At 46.2% G+C, this 14,914-nt stretch overlaps 2 protein-coding genes across 3 annotated transcripts in view; one reads left to right on the forward strand and one right to left on the reverse strand.

The window, feature by feature from the left end:
* Positions 1–14,145, reverse strand: part of MARCHF5 (membrane associated ring-CH-type finger 5) — a 57,153-nt gene extending 43,008 nt beyond the window's left edge. Inside the window, exons 1-2 of one of the 2 annotated variants that reach the window (XM_062213936.1) lie at positions 13,800–14,145; positions 13,340–13,465 (exon numbers count right to left, since the gene is read on the reverse strand). In XM_062213936.1, the coding sequence (XP_062069920.1) occupies positions 13,340–13,465; positions 13,800–13,834 (161 nt within the window). In that variant the 5' untranslated portion in view covers positions 13,835–14,145. The remainder of the gene's footprint in view (positions 1–13,339; positions 13,466–13,799) is intronic. The other variant, XM_062213937.1, reaches the window with a different exon arrangement.
* A 145-nt stretch (positions 14,146–14,290) lies between these two features.
* CPEB3 (cytoplasmic polyadenylation element binding protein 3) overlaps positions 14,291–14,914 on the forward strand; it is a 225,152-nt gene continuing 224,528 nt past the window's right edge. Inside the window, exon 1 of the mRNA XM_062214070.1 lies at positions 14,291–14,400. The gene's annotated coding sequence lies outside the window, so the exon portion shown is untranslated. The remainder of the gene's footprint in view (positions 14,401–14,914) is intronic.

Consider the following 14,914-nt stretch of genomic DNA (forward strand, 5'->3'; position numbering starts at 1 on the left):
AATTTTAGTGGAGGAAAAATTATATATATTTTTGCTAAGCTCTAAATAAAATTTAGCTTTTCCTTAAATGATGAATGCAAGCAAACCATAGTAATATTAGCAGTAATGCAATTAGAAATTTGTACACATAGCAATCAGAAAATTTCAGATTTGTTTACAGCTGTGTGAATCTCAAAATAACATGTAGCCTGTGTTAATTTGAAATTGGCTCTCAGACCAACTGATAAATCTTTTAATGTGTTAAAACTCATATCAAATCTTTAATATTTTGATAGCTCTATTTCTCCCTCCCTCTCTCCCTTCCTTCCTTCTTTTTTTCTTTTTTCAATTTGACAGGAAGAGTTATAGACAGTGAGAGAGAGAAGCAGAGAGAAAGGTCTTCCTTCTGTTGGTTCACTCCCCAAATGGCGGCTACAGCCGGTGCAGCACTGAGCCGAAGCCAGGAGCCAGGTGCTTCTTCCTGGTCTCCCATGCGGGTGCAAGGGCCCAAGCACTTGGGCCATCCTCCACTGCCCTCCTGGGCCACAGCAGAGAGCTGGACTGGAAGAGGAGCAACCGGGACTAGAACCCAGTGCCTATATGGGATGCTGGCGCCGCAGGTGGAGACTAACCAAGTGAGCCACGCACTGCACCGGCCCAATAGCTCGATTTCAATTATTTATTTCATTTCTTTCTCTCTCTCTCTCTCTCTCTTTTTTTTTTTTTTTTGACAGGCAGAGTGGACAGTGAGAGAGAGACAGAGAGAAAGGTCTTCCTTTTGCCGTTGGCTCACCCTCCAATGGCTGCTGTGGTAGGCGCGCTGCGGCCTATTTATTTCATTTCTTATTTTTTCAAAGAGATTATTTATTTATTTGAAAGGCAGAATGCAGAAACGGGGAAAGACTGAGGGGCAGACAATTTTCCATTTACTGAGTCTCGCCTCAGTTGCCTGCAACAGTCAGGATGGGGCCGGGTTGAAGTCAGGAGCCCATAACTCAATCCAGGTCTCCCATGAGGGTGGCAGGAAGTCAAGCACTGGACTGTCATCTGCTGCCTCCCAGGAGGTGTCAACAGGAAGCTGGACTGGAACTGTAGAGGAGCTGCAACTTGACCCAGGCATTCCAATATGTACTGGGCATCCCAGTGTGGCTTATCCTGCGGTGTCACCAAGGCCCGCCACTATGTATTTTGTTTTACTTTTTTTTTTTTTTTTGACAGGCAGAGTGGACAGTGAGAGAGAGACACAGAGAGAAAGGTCTTCCTTTTGCCGTTGGTTCACCCTCCAATGGCTGCCGCGGTAGGCGCGCTGCGGATGGCGCACTGCGCTGATCCGATGGCAGGAGCCAGGTGCTTTTCCTGGTCTCCCATGGGGTGCAGGGCCCAAGGACTTGGGCCATCCTCCACTGTACTTCCGGGCCACAGCAGAGAGCTGGCCTGGAAGGGGGGCAACCGGGACAGGATCGGTGCCCCAACCGGGACTAGAACCCGGTGTGCCGGCGCCGCAAGGTGGAGGATTAGCCTAGTGAGCCGCGGCGCCGGCCGTATTTTGTTTTACTTTTCAAAAACATTCTGGGAAAGAATTGATAGGCTTAATCAGTCTGCCAAAGTTTTCAAGTTTTATTTTAAGGTCCACTATTGGAAAGGATTAAACGTGTGATTGAGAAACAGCTTAAGAACTGCCTGGCCCAGGGACCAGCAATGTGCCTTAGTGTATTACGCTGCAGCCTGCAGTGGGCTGGCATCCCAAGTGGGCACAGGTTTGAGTTCCGGGCTGCTCCACTTCTGATCCAGCTCCCTGCTGGTGTGCCTGAGAGGGTAGTGAAGGATGGTCCAAATGCTTGGACCCCTGCTACCCACTTGGGAGATCACAGCTCTGGCTTCAGCCACTGTGGCCATTTGGGTAGTGAATTAGTGGATAGAAGCTCTTTTTTGCCTCTCCCTCTGTAACTCTGCCTCTAAATAAGAAAATAAACCTTTAAAAAACATAATAAAAGAACTACCTGGCCCATATATAACCTCCAAATGAACGCTAGCAATAACATCAATAATGATGCTGTCAACTTTATGCCTAAAATTTATCGATGCATGTTTCTTAAAATCAGCACAGAAAGCAATTCTGCTTGGCACTCTTGGTTCTCAGTGAAAAAGTCCTGGATTCATCGTCATCTCCCAGTTTTTCAAGAGACTACATCTGCTTAAGCTGGTCATTCAGGGCCTATATTGTGGCATAGCAGGTAAAGTGCTGCCTGCAACACCGGCATCCCATATGGGTGCCACTTTAAGACCCGGCTGCTCCATTTCCAGTCCAACTCCCTGCTAATGTGCCTGGGAAAGCAGCAGAAGATAGCCCATGTGCTTGGGTTCCTGAACCCACATAGGAGACCCAGAAGCAACTCTGGCTCCTGACTTCACCTGGAAGATTCTCTCTCTTCTCTCTGTGTAACTCTTTCAAATAAATAAATAAATAAATAAATCTTAAAAAAAAAAAAAAGTCACTCAAATACTTTCAATTCATTTTTCTTCCATCCTTCTTTTCCTTCCACTAGCTTTTCTTTTTATTTAATTTTTCTTCTTTGAAAGATTTATTTTAGGGACTGGCACTATGGCATAGTAGGTTAAGCCTCCACCTATGGCAACAGCATCCCATATGGGTGCCTGCTTGTGTCCCAGCTGCTCCTCTTCCAGTGCAGCTCTCTACTAATGGTCTGGGAAGGCTGTGGAGGGTGGCTCAAGTGCTTGGGCCCCTGCAACCAAAGGGGTGACCCAGAAGAAGCTTCTGCTCCAGTATTCAGATCAGCTTAGCTCTGAATGTTACATCCATTTGGGTAGTGAACCAGTGGATGGAAGATCTTTCTCTCCCTTTCTCTGTAACTCTGCCTCTCAAATAAATAAGATTATATAACTACATAATTAAAGATTTAAATAATCTTTAAAGATTATATCTTATATAACTATATAATCTTTAAAGATTATTTAATCTTTTTTATTTGGGAGGCAGAGACAGAGAGATCTTCCATCTGATGGTTCACTCCCCAGATGGCTACAATGGCTGGGGCTGGGCCAGGGTGAAGCCAGAAACCCTGAGCTTCTTCCAGGTCTCCCATGTGGGTGTAGGGACCCAAGCACTTGGGCCATTCTCCGCTGCTTTCCCAGGCTATATTAGCAGGGAGCTGAATTGGAAGTGGAGCAGCCAGGACTTGAACCAGTGCCCAGATGGGAAGCTGAAGCTGCAGCCCATGGCTGTAACCCACTGTGCCATAGTGTCCACCCCTCTACTAGCTTTTCTAAATGCTTTTTGCTTGCTGACATATACACTCAGTATTTACTCTTTGTACCATCCCACCCACAAGGTTAGAACACAGTAGTTTACAAAGTAAGGAGAAAGCTGAGAAGTGTCATGATCGGATTCCAGGATCAAATCACTATTATTACATGAAGATGAAAGAGAACTAAGGTAGGCACCTCAAAAGAAAAATACTTATTCCTGGCCGGCGCCGTGGCTTAACAGGCTAATCCTCCGCCTTGCGGCGCCGGCACACCGGGTTCTAGTCCCAGTCGGGGCACCGATCCTGTCCCGGTTGCCCCTCTTCCAGGCCAGCTCTCTGCTGTGGCCAGGGAGTGCAGTGGAGGACGGCCCAAGTTCTTGGGCCCTGCACCGCAGGGGAGACCAGGATAAGCACCTGGTTCCTGCCATCCGAACAGTGCAGTGTGCCGGCCGCAGCGCGCCTACTGCGGTGGCCATTGGAGGGTGAACCAATGGCAAAAAGGAAGACCTTTCTCTCTGTCTCTCTCTCACTGTCCACTCTGCCTGTCAAAAAAAAAAAAAAAAAATTGGAGTGTATCAGAATAGAATTCTAGAACATAGGCAAAAGCAATGGAACAAGCTTTAAATTGCTAATATTGTATTATATATAGTACCCTAACAATGTATTCACATGACTGTTTTAAAGAAAAAAGAACTCTTTAATTCAGAACTTGCTTAAAGTACCATACTCTGGGTAACATAAGGCAAGCCCCATTCAACAATAGAAAAAACTGCACACTGCTTGTTTTGCCTCGGGATTAAAACTGTCAGGATTATGTATTCTGGAGCAGAAAACAAACCATCAAAAGGACTAAAAATTCCTTTATATGTCTGTTCACCAAAGTGGAATGGAAGTTAAAGTATCTAAGTCTATAAAATAGAAGTGACCACAATCAAGACACATTACCAAAGGGCAAAGCTGAAGGGCAATACCTTACCATGAAAGCAATAACTTACTGAGTATGTGCATATGCACGCTGTGCCCTTTAGTCTCTGATCTTCATAAACACTGAAAGCATAATCATTTCCATCTTAAACAAGGAAGCAAAAGCCTAGAAAGGTTAAGTGATATGCCCAAGGTAAGCAGAAAGGCATGAATGTAACACAGGCCTCAACTCTAAACTGTTGGTGCTTTTTTTTTTTTTCCCCAAGATTTATTTATCTGGGGCCAGTGCTGTGGCACAGTGGGTTAAGCAGCTGTCTGTAGTAGCCAGCATGCCAGCTTGAGTCCTGGTTGTTTCACTTTCAATCCAGCTCCCTGCTAATAATACACCTGGGAAAGCTATAGAAGATGGCCCAAGTCCTTGGGCTCCTGCACCCATGTAGGAGACCTGGAAGAAGCTCCTTGCTCCAGGCTTCAAATCAGCCCAGCTCTGGCCACTGCAGACATTTGCTGAGTGAACCAGAGGATGGAAGACCTCTCTCTGTTTCTCCCTTTTTCTTTTTTTTTTTCTTTTTTTCTTTTATTTTTTTTTTGACAGGCAGAGTGGATAGTGAGAAAGAGACAGAGAGAAAGGTCTTCCTTTTTGCCGTTGGTTCACCCTCCAATGGCCGCTGTGGCCGGCGCATCTCGCTGATCCGAAGCCAGGAGCCAGGTGCTTCTGCCTGGTCTCCCATGCGGGTGCAGGGCCCAAGCACTTGGGCCATCCTCCACTGCCTTCCCGGGCCATAGCAGAGAGCTGGCCTGGAAGAGGGGCAACCGGGATAGAACCCGGCGCCCCAACCGGGACTAGAACCCGGTGTGCCGGTGCTGCAAGGCAGAGGATTAGCCTGTTAAGCCACGGCGCCGGCCTCTCTTTCTTTCTATAACTCTACCTTTCAAATTAATGATTTTTAAAAAAGATTTATTTATTTACTTGAAAGGCAGAGTTACAGAAAGAGAGCGAGAAAGAGAGAAAGAGATCTCCCTTCTGCTGGTTTACAACCCAACTGGCCGCAATGGCTGGGGGCTGGGCCATGCTGAAGCCAGGACTTTCATCAGGGTCTCCCACATGAGCAGGAGGGGCCCAAGGACTTGGACCATCTTCTGCTGCTTTTCCAGGTGCCTTAGCAGGGAACTGGTGCTCATATAGGAAGTCAGCCATTACAGATGGCAGCTGAACCAGCTGTGCCACAAGGCCGGCACTAAAATCAGCTGTTTTCACTGCACCATCCTGCCATGTGTACGGTGTACTGAAAATATTTTCTATTTCTTAGAAAATCAGTCAATACAATAAATTGTTTCATTTTTGCTAGGGTATTTTTCAGTAGCTTCCTTCAGAGATCCAAATCTCTTCCGGTTGACTCCAGTGTGCTATTTAAGTATTATCTTCTACATGAACTAGGACATACAGTTAGGAGACAGTGCAGATCAATTGCTACATGTGTCATCTGGGAAAGAAGGGAAAAGTAGTTCTGGCTGAAATTTTCAGTAAAGTGTTGTCAACAAGGTCTTGAAGAATGGATAGAACTTAAAAGACAAGAAGACAAAAAGAACTTGTGGTCAGAGCAAAGTGAACAAGCCAGTTTGCCCTGGGCAAAAGATTCATAAAGAGAAAAAAGGCCCTAAAATGGTAGTTGATGCATGCCACATACTTAATTCTTCTAACAGGGAGAACAAAAATGTGTGTGAATGATGAGATTACAGATGGTTCTAAACACCAGGCTAAAGAATTTGATTAAGCAGTAAGAAAATATAAGTAATGAGCAAATGAGATGATTTTTTAAAAAGGTGCTCCCATAAGATTATACTAAACACCAAGTCATAAAGAGTGAAGAGACAGGGCCAGCTCCACGGCTCAATAGGCTAATCCCCCGCCTGCAGCGCCGGCACACCAGGTTCTAGTCCCGGTCAGGGCGCTGGATTCTGTCCCAGTCGCTCCTCTTCCTGTCCAGCTCTCTGCTGTGGCTCGGGAGGGCAGTGGAGGATGGCCCAAGTGCTTGGGCCCTGCACCCACATGGGAGACCAGGAGAAGCACATTGCGGGGTGAACCAAAGGAAAAAGGAAGACCTTTCTGTCGCTCTCACTGTCCACTCAGCCTGTCACAAAAAAAAAGTGAAGAGACAGACACTGTGATTCAACAGAATGTCTCCTAAACATAGGGCCCTTGTGGGAAAACAGAATAGGGAAATGGAAGCAGTTTCCATTTTCACTGATTGTCCAGCTAAGAATGTGTGTTGGTGGCTGAGGTAGGTGTGTGTAACGTTCCAAGAAATGGGACAGATGCATTAAAAAAATAACAATATAATGATGTAACCATAATAAATACATAAAGGTTCTATGGAAGCACAGGAAGGAGTTACTTACTCTGTGTAAGGGAACTGTGCAAGACTTCCATGTGGTTATTTGAGCAGAATTCTAAAGATGAAAAAGAGTTGGCTAGGTATAAAGACTAAGAGGAAGGAAAGTATCTAAAGCAAAAGTAAGGCAATGGGAGGTTAGCACTGTGGCACAGTAGGTTAAGCCTCCACCTGCCATGCCAGCATCCTATATGGGTGTCAGTTTGAGTCCTGGCTGCTCCACTGCCAATCCAGCACCCTGCACCTGTGAAAGCAGTGGAGGATGGCACCCACATGGGAGACCCATAAGAAGCTCATGACTTGTGATTTTGGATCAATCCAGCTCTGGCCATAATGGCCATTTGAGAAGTGAACCAGTGGGTGGGAGACCTACCTCTTTTTCTCTCCCTGTCTGTAACTCTGCCTCTTAAAAACAAAAAAAAAAAAAAAAAAAAAAAAAAAAAAAAAAAGGAAAGAAAATAATAAATAATAATGCAATGAAAGAGCAGGATGTATTCATAGGACAATTAAGTAGAATGTAAGAGACTGATTAAGGCAGGTTGTAGCTAGATTCTAGGTACAGCAGACTCTTAAAAGTTTAAATTTATCCTTATCAGTGATATAGAAACTGTCAGGTTCTCAAGTATGGAAATGGTATGATTATATCTGTGCTTTGGGCAATTCTCCACTCTGTAGGTCAAACTGGACCCAAAGGAAAACTGGAGCTAGAAAAAGAAGAATACACAATATTAAATGAGCAAGTGTACTTGGAAAAAAAGAATGCGGAAAAGGAAGAAAAAACAGACAGCTTTTTTTGCTGGTGGAATAAAAGAGTGGTCATATCAAAGACCAACAATTGCGAAGTCAAGACAAGTAAAAAGTCAGGGAAATTTCAGTTTAATTTTAGATAAATGGGTAATACAGGGTACACAAATGGAAATGTCAACTGGCCAGCTAGAAATGAGGAGGTGGGGCATGAGGTCAAGTGGTCAGGAATAAAGACACAGAACTGAGAGTTGCTCAAAAGGTGAAAGCGAGAGAGTACATGAGTCTGCTTCTGAGTCATATTTAGGGATTGAAGATAAAAAAGAACATGACACAGGAGAAAAAAAGCAAAAAGTAAAAAAAAATAGTAAACAGTTTAATCTCTATCAAAAGGTACATCAAGGATGTCATATTTACTGATTAAAGAATTGTATCACCTTTTTTTTTTTTTTTTTTTTTTTTAAAGATTCTATTTGAGAGAGTTACAGACAGAGAGAGGGAGAAACAGAAAGGTCTTCACTGGCTGGTTCATTCCCCAAATGGCTTCAATGGCCAGAGCTGAGCTTGATCTGAAGCCAGGAGCTTCTTCTGGGTCTTCCACATGGGTGCAGGGACACAAGAACTTGGGCCACTTTCCACTGCTTTCCCAGGTCATAGCAGAGAGCTGAATTGAAAGAGGAGCAACCAGGACACGAACCGGCACCCATATGGGATCCTGCTAACACAGGAGGAGGCTTAGCCTGCTATGCCACAGTGCTGGCCCCTATCACCCATCTTTAAGGATATTTTTAGTAGAGCTAAAGACAAGAAAAGAAATAAAAGTTAAATTATATGAAGAGAAAACAAGAAACTAAATGTCACAGACAAGGGGATGGATTAAGGAAAAAAAAAAGAGTGGTATGTTAAATACTTTTATATATAAAAGCATTAACAAAGAAGGCTGGAAGAATATAAACCCTTTTTATCATAGTGGAGTGGAGGATAAAGAGAAGATATGGGACTAAGGATAGTGGTCCAACAGAATTTTATCTGTTATGTTACTAATTTTTACACACACAGATGGAAGCAAAGTTAACAGTTAATGGTTTTTAATTCCAAGTATTGATCTAAAATTGTCAAAATTTATAGTAATAAGATTAAGAAAAAGATGTCACAGAGAATCTGAAACCGACAAAGAGTGTGAAATTGCTTTAATGGAAACTAAGGGATGGTTAAATAAGTCAGAACTATACTATGCTATTATCAGAATATACTTTCCCTAGTCTCCAAAGAGATATAAACATCTGTAGCTAACACCCTCACAGATAGGGACTCTAATTCACTTGCTGCTGCAGGAGTGGGGAGGGTATGGAGGGAAGTGCACAGGTCTCCTTGTTTTCCCATCTAATTGTTTCAGAGACACTTTGGTTACATTCTTTACCTATTTATTAGGTGCAGATAAGCGATTAAGCGATACAAAACAACCTCAACAAATTCCCAAGAATCTATTGTGAGATGGGAGGAGCAACAGTCACGTTTCCAGAGGTATTGCTCAGCAATCTGAGCCTCCAAATGTGGTGTCCATTCCTACAGTGTGTTAACAAGTTCTTTGTATTTTAATCTATGCATTGAATTCCAGCTTTGAGAGATTTAAGAGAAAAATGACAAAGTAGATGGTAACAGAAAAAACAATACATAATATAATAGATTCCTTGTTAACAAAGTATAGCAATCAAAGAAAGAGAAGTTGACTAACATTAAAAGGACCTGATATAAAGAGTCTGGATTTATAAGTGGGTATAATTTTAAGGCAATGATGTCTGGGTCCCAAAAATCATTCATGATACTAAAAAAAGCCACTCTCTCGATACAACTCTCAATTGTTTACCTGCAGTAACTTTAAAAAGATTTAAATAATAAATTTACTTAAGTTATTTATTGTTTAAAAAAATGAAAAACAAAAAATACATATACCCATTACACTGGTGTACTCCTCTGACCTACAAACATGACAGTAACCAAAGTTTATCAAGATCAACAAAGAGCTAAACTAAAGTTAGTTATTTGTGGGGCCGGCCCTCTGGCGCAGCGGGTTAATGCCCTGGCTTGAAGCACCAGCATCCCATGTGGGCACTGGCTTTAATCCTGGCTGTTCCTCTTCTGATCCAGCTCTCTGCTATGGCCTGGGAAAGCAGTAGAAGATGGCCCAAGTCCTTGGGCCCCTGCACCCATGTGGGAGACCTGGAAGGAGCTCCTGGCTCCAGATTGGCACAGCTCCAGCCGTTGTGACCAACTGGGGAGTGAACAGCGGATGGAAGACCTTTCTTTCTCTCTCTCTCTCCCTCTCCTTCTCTCTCAGTGTAACTCTGACTTTCAAATAAATAAATACATCTTTTAAAAAATTAGTTATTTGCAAAGAATAAAGTAATTTGACTTCAGTTGTTAGTAAGTTGCCACCAGCTTAAAAACCCTGAAAGTAGATTAAGTGGTATAAATTGAACGTGCTATTAATGTTACACCTACAATAGTCTTCATTTTGACAGTTTATAGAACACAAACATCACTAAAATTTAAACTCCAGGACATTTTCCTTATACTCAATACTATCTACCAATGGTCTAGAATGGTATTGGGCATATGTGGGACTCAGTGTAAATAAATCCAGTAGACACAAATGTTTAATAATTAACTCACTATAAAATACATAACTTTTATCCTAGAAGCAACGTAACACAATACTATGCATATTTCTTTAATCTTCACAAAAATAAAACCAGCATTGAAGAAAACTACACATCTGAGCTAAATTCTGTTCTAAAGATCAAGCTGAGGGGGGCTGGCACTGTGGCACAGTGGGCAAACGCCCTGGCCTGAAGTGCCGGCATCCCATATGGGCGCTGGTTCGAGACCCGGCTGCTCCACTTCCAATCCAGCTCTCTACTATGGCCTGGGAAAGCAGTAGAAGATCAAGCTGAGGAGAAGCTAAATTCTTGAAAAGAATTCTAGTCCTAGTAGGCTGACATATTTTAGTCTGTTGGGCCTGTCAGTATTCTTCAAATGAACCACATTATTTTTGGATTCAATTTCCATGTAGGTCCCAAATGAAGATGGCTATAAATATGAAGGAGATGGGGGAAAATTGCCATCCTGGTTACACCAGTCTTAAGTACCTGTTGTCTGCCTATCATATATGAATTGTGTTTTACAAAGATGCACATTCTCATCTTACAGAACCCTGTGGGGTCAGATATTTCCATTTTACAAATGAAGATATAAATGACCCCAGAAGCTAAGTCCAAAGTCACACAACTAATGAATAGCAAGATTAGATGTTCAAGATTTCCCACTGGAGGCTGGTGCTGCGGCTCAATAGACTAATCTTCCACCTGCGGCGCCGGCACACCGGGTTCTAGTCCCTGTTGGGGCACCAGATTCTGTCCTGGTTGCTCCTCTTCCAGTCCAGCTCTCTCTGTGGCCCAGGAAGGCAGTGGAGGATGGCCCAAATCCTTGGGCCCTGCATTCGCATGGGAGACCAGGATAAGCCCCTGGCTCCTGGCTTTGTATCAGCGTGGTGCGCCGGCTGCAGCGGCCATTGTGGGGTGAACCAACGGCAAAGGAAGACCTTTCTCTCTGTCTCTCTCACTGTCCACTCTGCCTGTCAAAAACAAAACAAAACAAAAAAAACAGGATCTCCCACTGGAGTGAACCTGTGGATGGAAGACCTCTCTCTCTGCCTCTGCCTCTCAAATAAATAAATGAATCTTAAAAAAAAAATTTCCCATTCTAAAGACCAAGCTATTTTTATTAAACCATACTACCTCTTAGGTTTAGAGTAGTTGTCCTCAGTGACAGCAAAAACATTCAGGCTTTTGAAAATATAAAATATAACTCTGCTTTTCAAATAAATAAATTAATCTTTAAAAAAAAATATAGACAGCCAGTCTCTACAGAAATTTGTGATCTCATATGTCTTGGGTAGGGTCCAAGCATCTATCTATATTTTAAAATGCTTCTCCAGTAATTCTTTTTTTTTTTTTCTTTTTTTTTGACAGGCAGAGTGGGCAGTGAGAGAGAAAGACAGAGAAAGGTCTTCCATTTGCCGTTGGTTCACCCTCCAATGGCCGCTGCGGCCTGCGCATCGTGCTGATCCGAAGCCAGGAGCCAGGTGCTTCTCCTGGTCTCCCATGCGGGTGCAGGGCCCAAGGACTTGGGCCATCCCCCACTGCCTTCCCGGGCCACAGCAGAGAGCTGGCCTGGAAGAGGGGCAACCGGGACAGAATCCAGCGCCCCGACCGGGACTAGAACCCAGTGTGCCGGCTTTCTTCAGTAATTCTAACATGGAGCTGGGTTGCAAACTATTCACCTAGACAAGAGAAGTCTTTGCAAGTCACATTAAGAATCTACCTTGAGGGCCGGTGCTGCGGCTCAATAGGCTAATCCTCTGCCTTGCAGCGCCGGCACCCGGGGTTCTAGTCTCGGTTGGGGTGCCGGATTCTGTCCCGGTTGCCCCTCTTCCAGTCCAGCTCTCTGCTGTGGCCCGGGAAGGCAGTGGAGGATGGCCCAAGTGCTTGAGCCCTGCACCCGCATGGGAGGCCAGGAGAAGCACCTGGCTCCTGGTTTCGGATCAGCGCGATGCGCCGGTCACAGTGGCCATTGGAGGGTGAACCAACGACAAAAGGAAGACCTTTCTCTCTGTCTCTCTCTCTCACTGTCCACTCTGCCTGTCAAAAATAAATAAATAAATAAATAAAGAATCTACCTTGAGGTACATTAAAAAGGTATTAAGATGAGAGTAAGCCAGTGCCTTAGTAAATGGCAGTCACAATTTCTAATTTCTCTGTTGAGAAAGTTTAAACGCCTCTCCAGCACTCCTTGGCTTCTTTTTACTTTTATGGGAGTGTCCAAAGGACATGTGAAAAGCCAGGTCAACTTTTGGATGTAAGATCGTTTTAAAAACTCACTATGTAAAAGTCAAAGCAGGAGGCTCTCAGAGGGGAAAAAAAAAGAGAAAATCACAAAATACCTTGTGTCTGGGGATCAGGATTCCAATTGCAATCTAATTGAAATTGACAGGGGCAGGAGGTGTGGGTCTTCTCTGGGCATGTGTCAGTATGCCACAATTTGCTTGGATCCTAAATTATACTGAACAGAAAACCTGGTATATTATAAGACACCAATTCCTCCTGCCCTCACTCCTTTTCCCCACCAACTGGAGAAACGACAAGTTCATACATTAGTTAAATACAACAGTTCCTGATTACCTGCTGAATAACAGGCAAACAATGATTCAATATAAACAGTTGAGTATGTTTGTGCCCTCCAGGAGTTGGTATACCACAAAAAAAAAAAAAAAAAAAAAAAAGAGGTGGTCAATATCACTGTTACAACATTGACCTGCCCCAAGGCTAGAGTCATCACCAATCATCCCAGTAGAAGAAACCTGTGTGACACGATAGAATCTGGATGTCTCAAAAATCCCAAGATTTAAAGAAAATGTCTGTCACTCTGGGAGGAGGTGTCCTCGGGTGATCTGTGTTCTGGGCATGGCGTTTAACTGGATGTAATCTCAATGAGGGGCAGCCGTTCAACACCTTACAGTTGGATCTTTCCTCAGTACCAAGAGTAGCGCCACCTGCTTAATAGGGAGGCAAGCGCTGTTAATTTAGAGTTGTGAGCGACCACAAACACCATGAATTAGTTTGTATAAGTAGCTCTGACAAAGAACGAAGACTTGGCCAGGAGGGAAAAGGGGACTTGGGAGACTCCAAAAACTCATGGTGGAACCCAAGCCCCAGAATTTGGACAGCAGAGGGCGGTGCAACCGACCTCACACAAAGCTTTTCTGACTGGAGGCCTCCAGGAGTGGGCAAATGGCCCCAGTAGACGCTCAAACTTTCTCAGCGAACTCAACGATCACAAAGCGTGCTAAGTGTTCCGTGTCCGACTCAAGTGGCCGTTTTCCATAACCTCTACCCTGGTCTGACCGTTAAAGCTCCCTTGCGGATACTCTGACCTTACAGCTTGGGGGTGGGGATGGGGAGGAATGAAACCAACCTATCAGGCTTTCCCAAAGAATGCTTATCCTCGGCTTTGGCGGGGAAAGGCTTCGAAATCGTTCCAGGGGGTGATTCCCCCGAAAGACAACATGGTTCATCTTGTCGGCGACATTGCTGACAAACACTGTAGAACATAGTTCAAGGGTGGGAGGGAGGGGGAGGGGGGAGGGGAGGGTCATAAACAGAAAAAGAAACTAATGCTATGGGTTAACTCCAGCACTTCAGATCCGTGTTCCAACACAACCAGACGCCGCGTCCTAAGTTTCACTCTCAAGTCTACGACCCCGGCCGCCCCCCCACCCTCCACAGACGCCAAACTTTCTGCTCTCCTTATGGCCCCCGGCCGCAGAACTCCTCCCGGCACGCGGGACTCCACTCACGAAAAGTCTCGAGGCCAGGCTAGGGCAGGGCCAGGGCGAAGGTCGGCGGCTCCCGCCCTCCCCCAAAGCTGTCCGTACCTGTCCAGCATCTGCTGTAGGGCTTGGTCCGGCATCTTCCGCGGAGCCGGCGCACTCGGCCCTCCCCGGCGGACCCGTCAGGGCCAGGCCCAGGGACAATAGCACTGAGAGGCGGCGGAGTAGGCCTCAGTCCGGCGGCAGCCGCGAACCCGCCACCCAGCCTCCCGGGGCGGCTCCGAGAGCCCGGCGGCGGCAGTGCGCGGCCAGCGGGCGTCCGGAGGAGGCTGTAGGGAGCGAGGAGGAGGAGCCTGCGGCTGGGAGGCGGCGATCGCGGCCCGGGTTCCTGCCCGTCGGCCCAGGGTTCCGGTCCATGGACCGCGGGCGCCGAGTTGCTGCCGGCGGAGGAGCTACCTCTGTGAGGTAAGAGTCACCGCCTCCGTGCGCGCCGGGGTCACGACGCAGGGCGGCCCAGAGCAGCCTGGGAGATGTAGTCCTCGGATCATCCCCGTTAGAGGCTGCACAGCCCGCCCCGACCACCGCCGCGCCCGCCGCCGCCCGGCCGGCGCCCTCCCGTTTCCTTCCTCCAGGGGGAAAAAAATGTCCTTCGGGTCGCTTTCCAGGAAGCAGCAGGATGTGCCGCTCCACTGTCAGTAGCAACAAGGTCAGCCCTCCCTGCCTGTCTCTCTTTCCCTCAGCTCTTGCCCTCAGGTGGGACCCGAGCCAGGTGAGGGGACGGGGTTGGAGGGCCAGTTCCTCGTTAGGGTCCCCAGCTCTCGGCCGCGGCAGCCCAGGCCGGCCTGGGCGGCGGTGGGGACGAGAGGAGCTCCTTCGGAAGCCCCCAGCGCTGGGGCCAGCTTCTCCCGCGTCACAGCCCATTTTGGGGGAGTTACACAACCCCGCGGGGGGGGGGGGGTCAGATGCTGTAGTGCGCACGGTTATTCCCGAGGGGGCGGCCGGGCAGGGGCTGCCTTGTGCCCCGGCGGCTTCCACCTGAGCCTGTGGGTGTGTGCTGGGGGTGGGGCGGAGAGGTATTTCTCGCCCTCTCTAGGAACCTTTAAAATATGTCTGGGCTCTCGTAGGGTTCGCTGACGGTCTCCAGAAGGAACACGTTCGTGAATAAACAGCTCTTGCTTACTCAGCTGTGGGTTGTCAGGGATGTTTGTTTTCTCTCTGCT

Source organism: Lepus europaeus, chromosome 17 (assembly GCF_033115175.1).
Source record: "Lepus europaeus isolate LE1 chromosome 17, mLepTim1.pri, whole genome shotgun sequence".
NCBI lineage: Eukaryota > Metazoa > Chordata > Mammalia > Lagomorpha > Leporidae > Lepus > Lepus europaeus.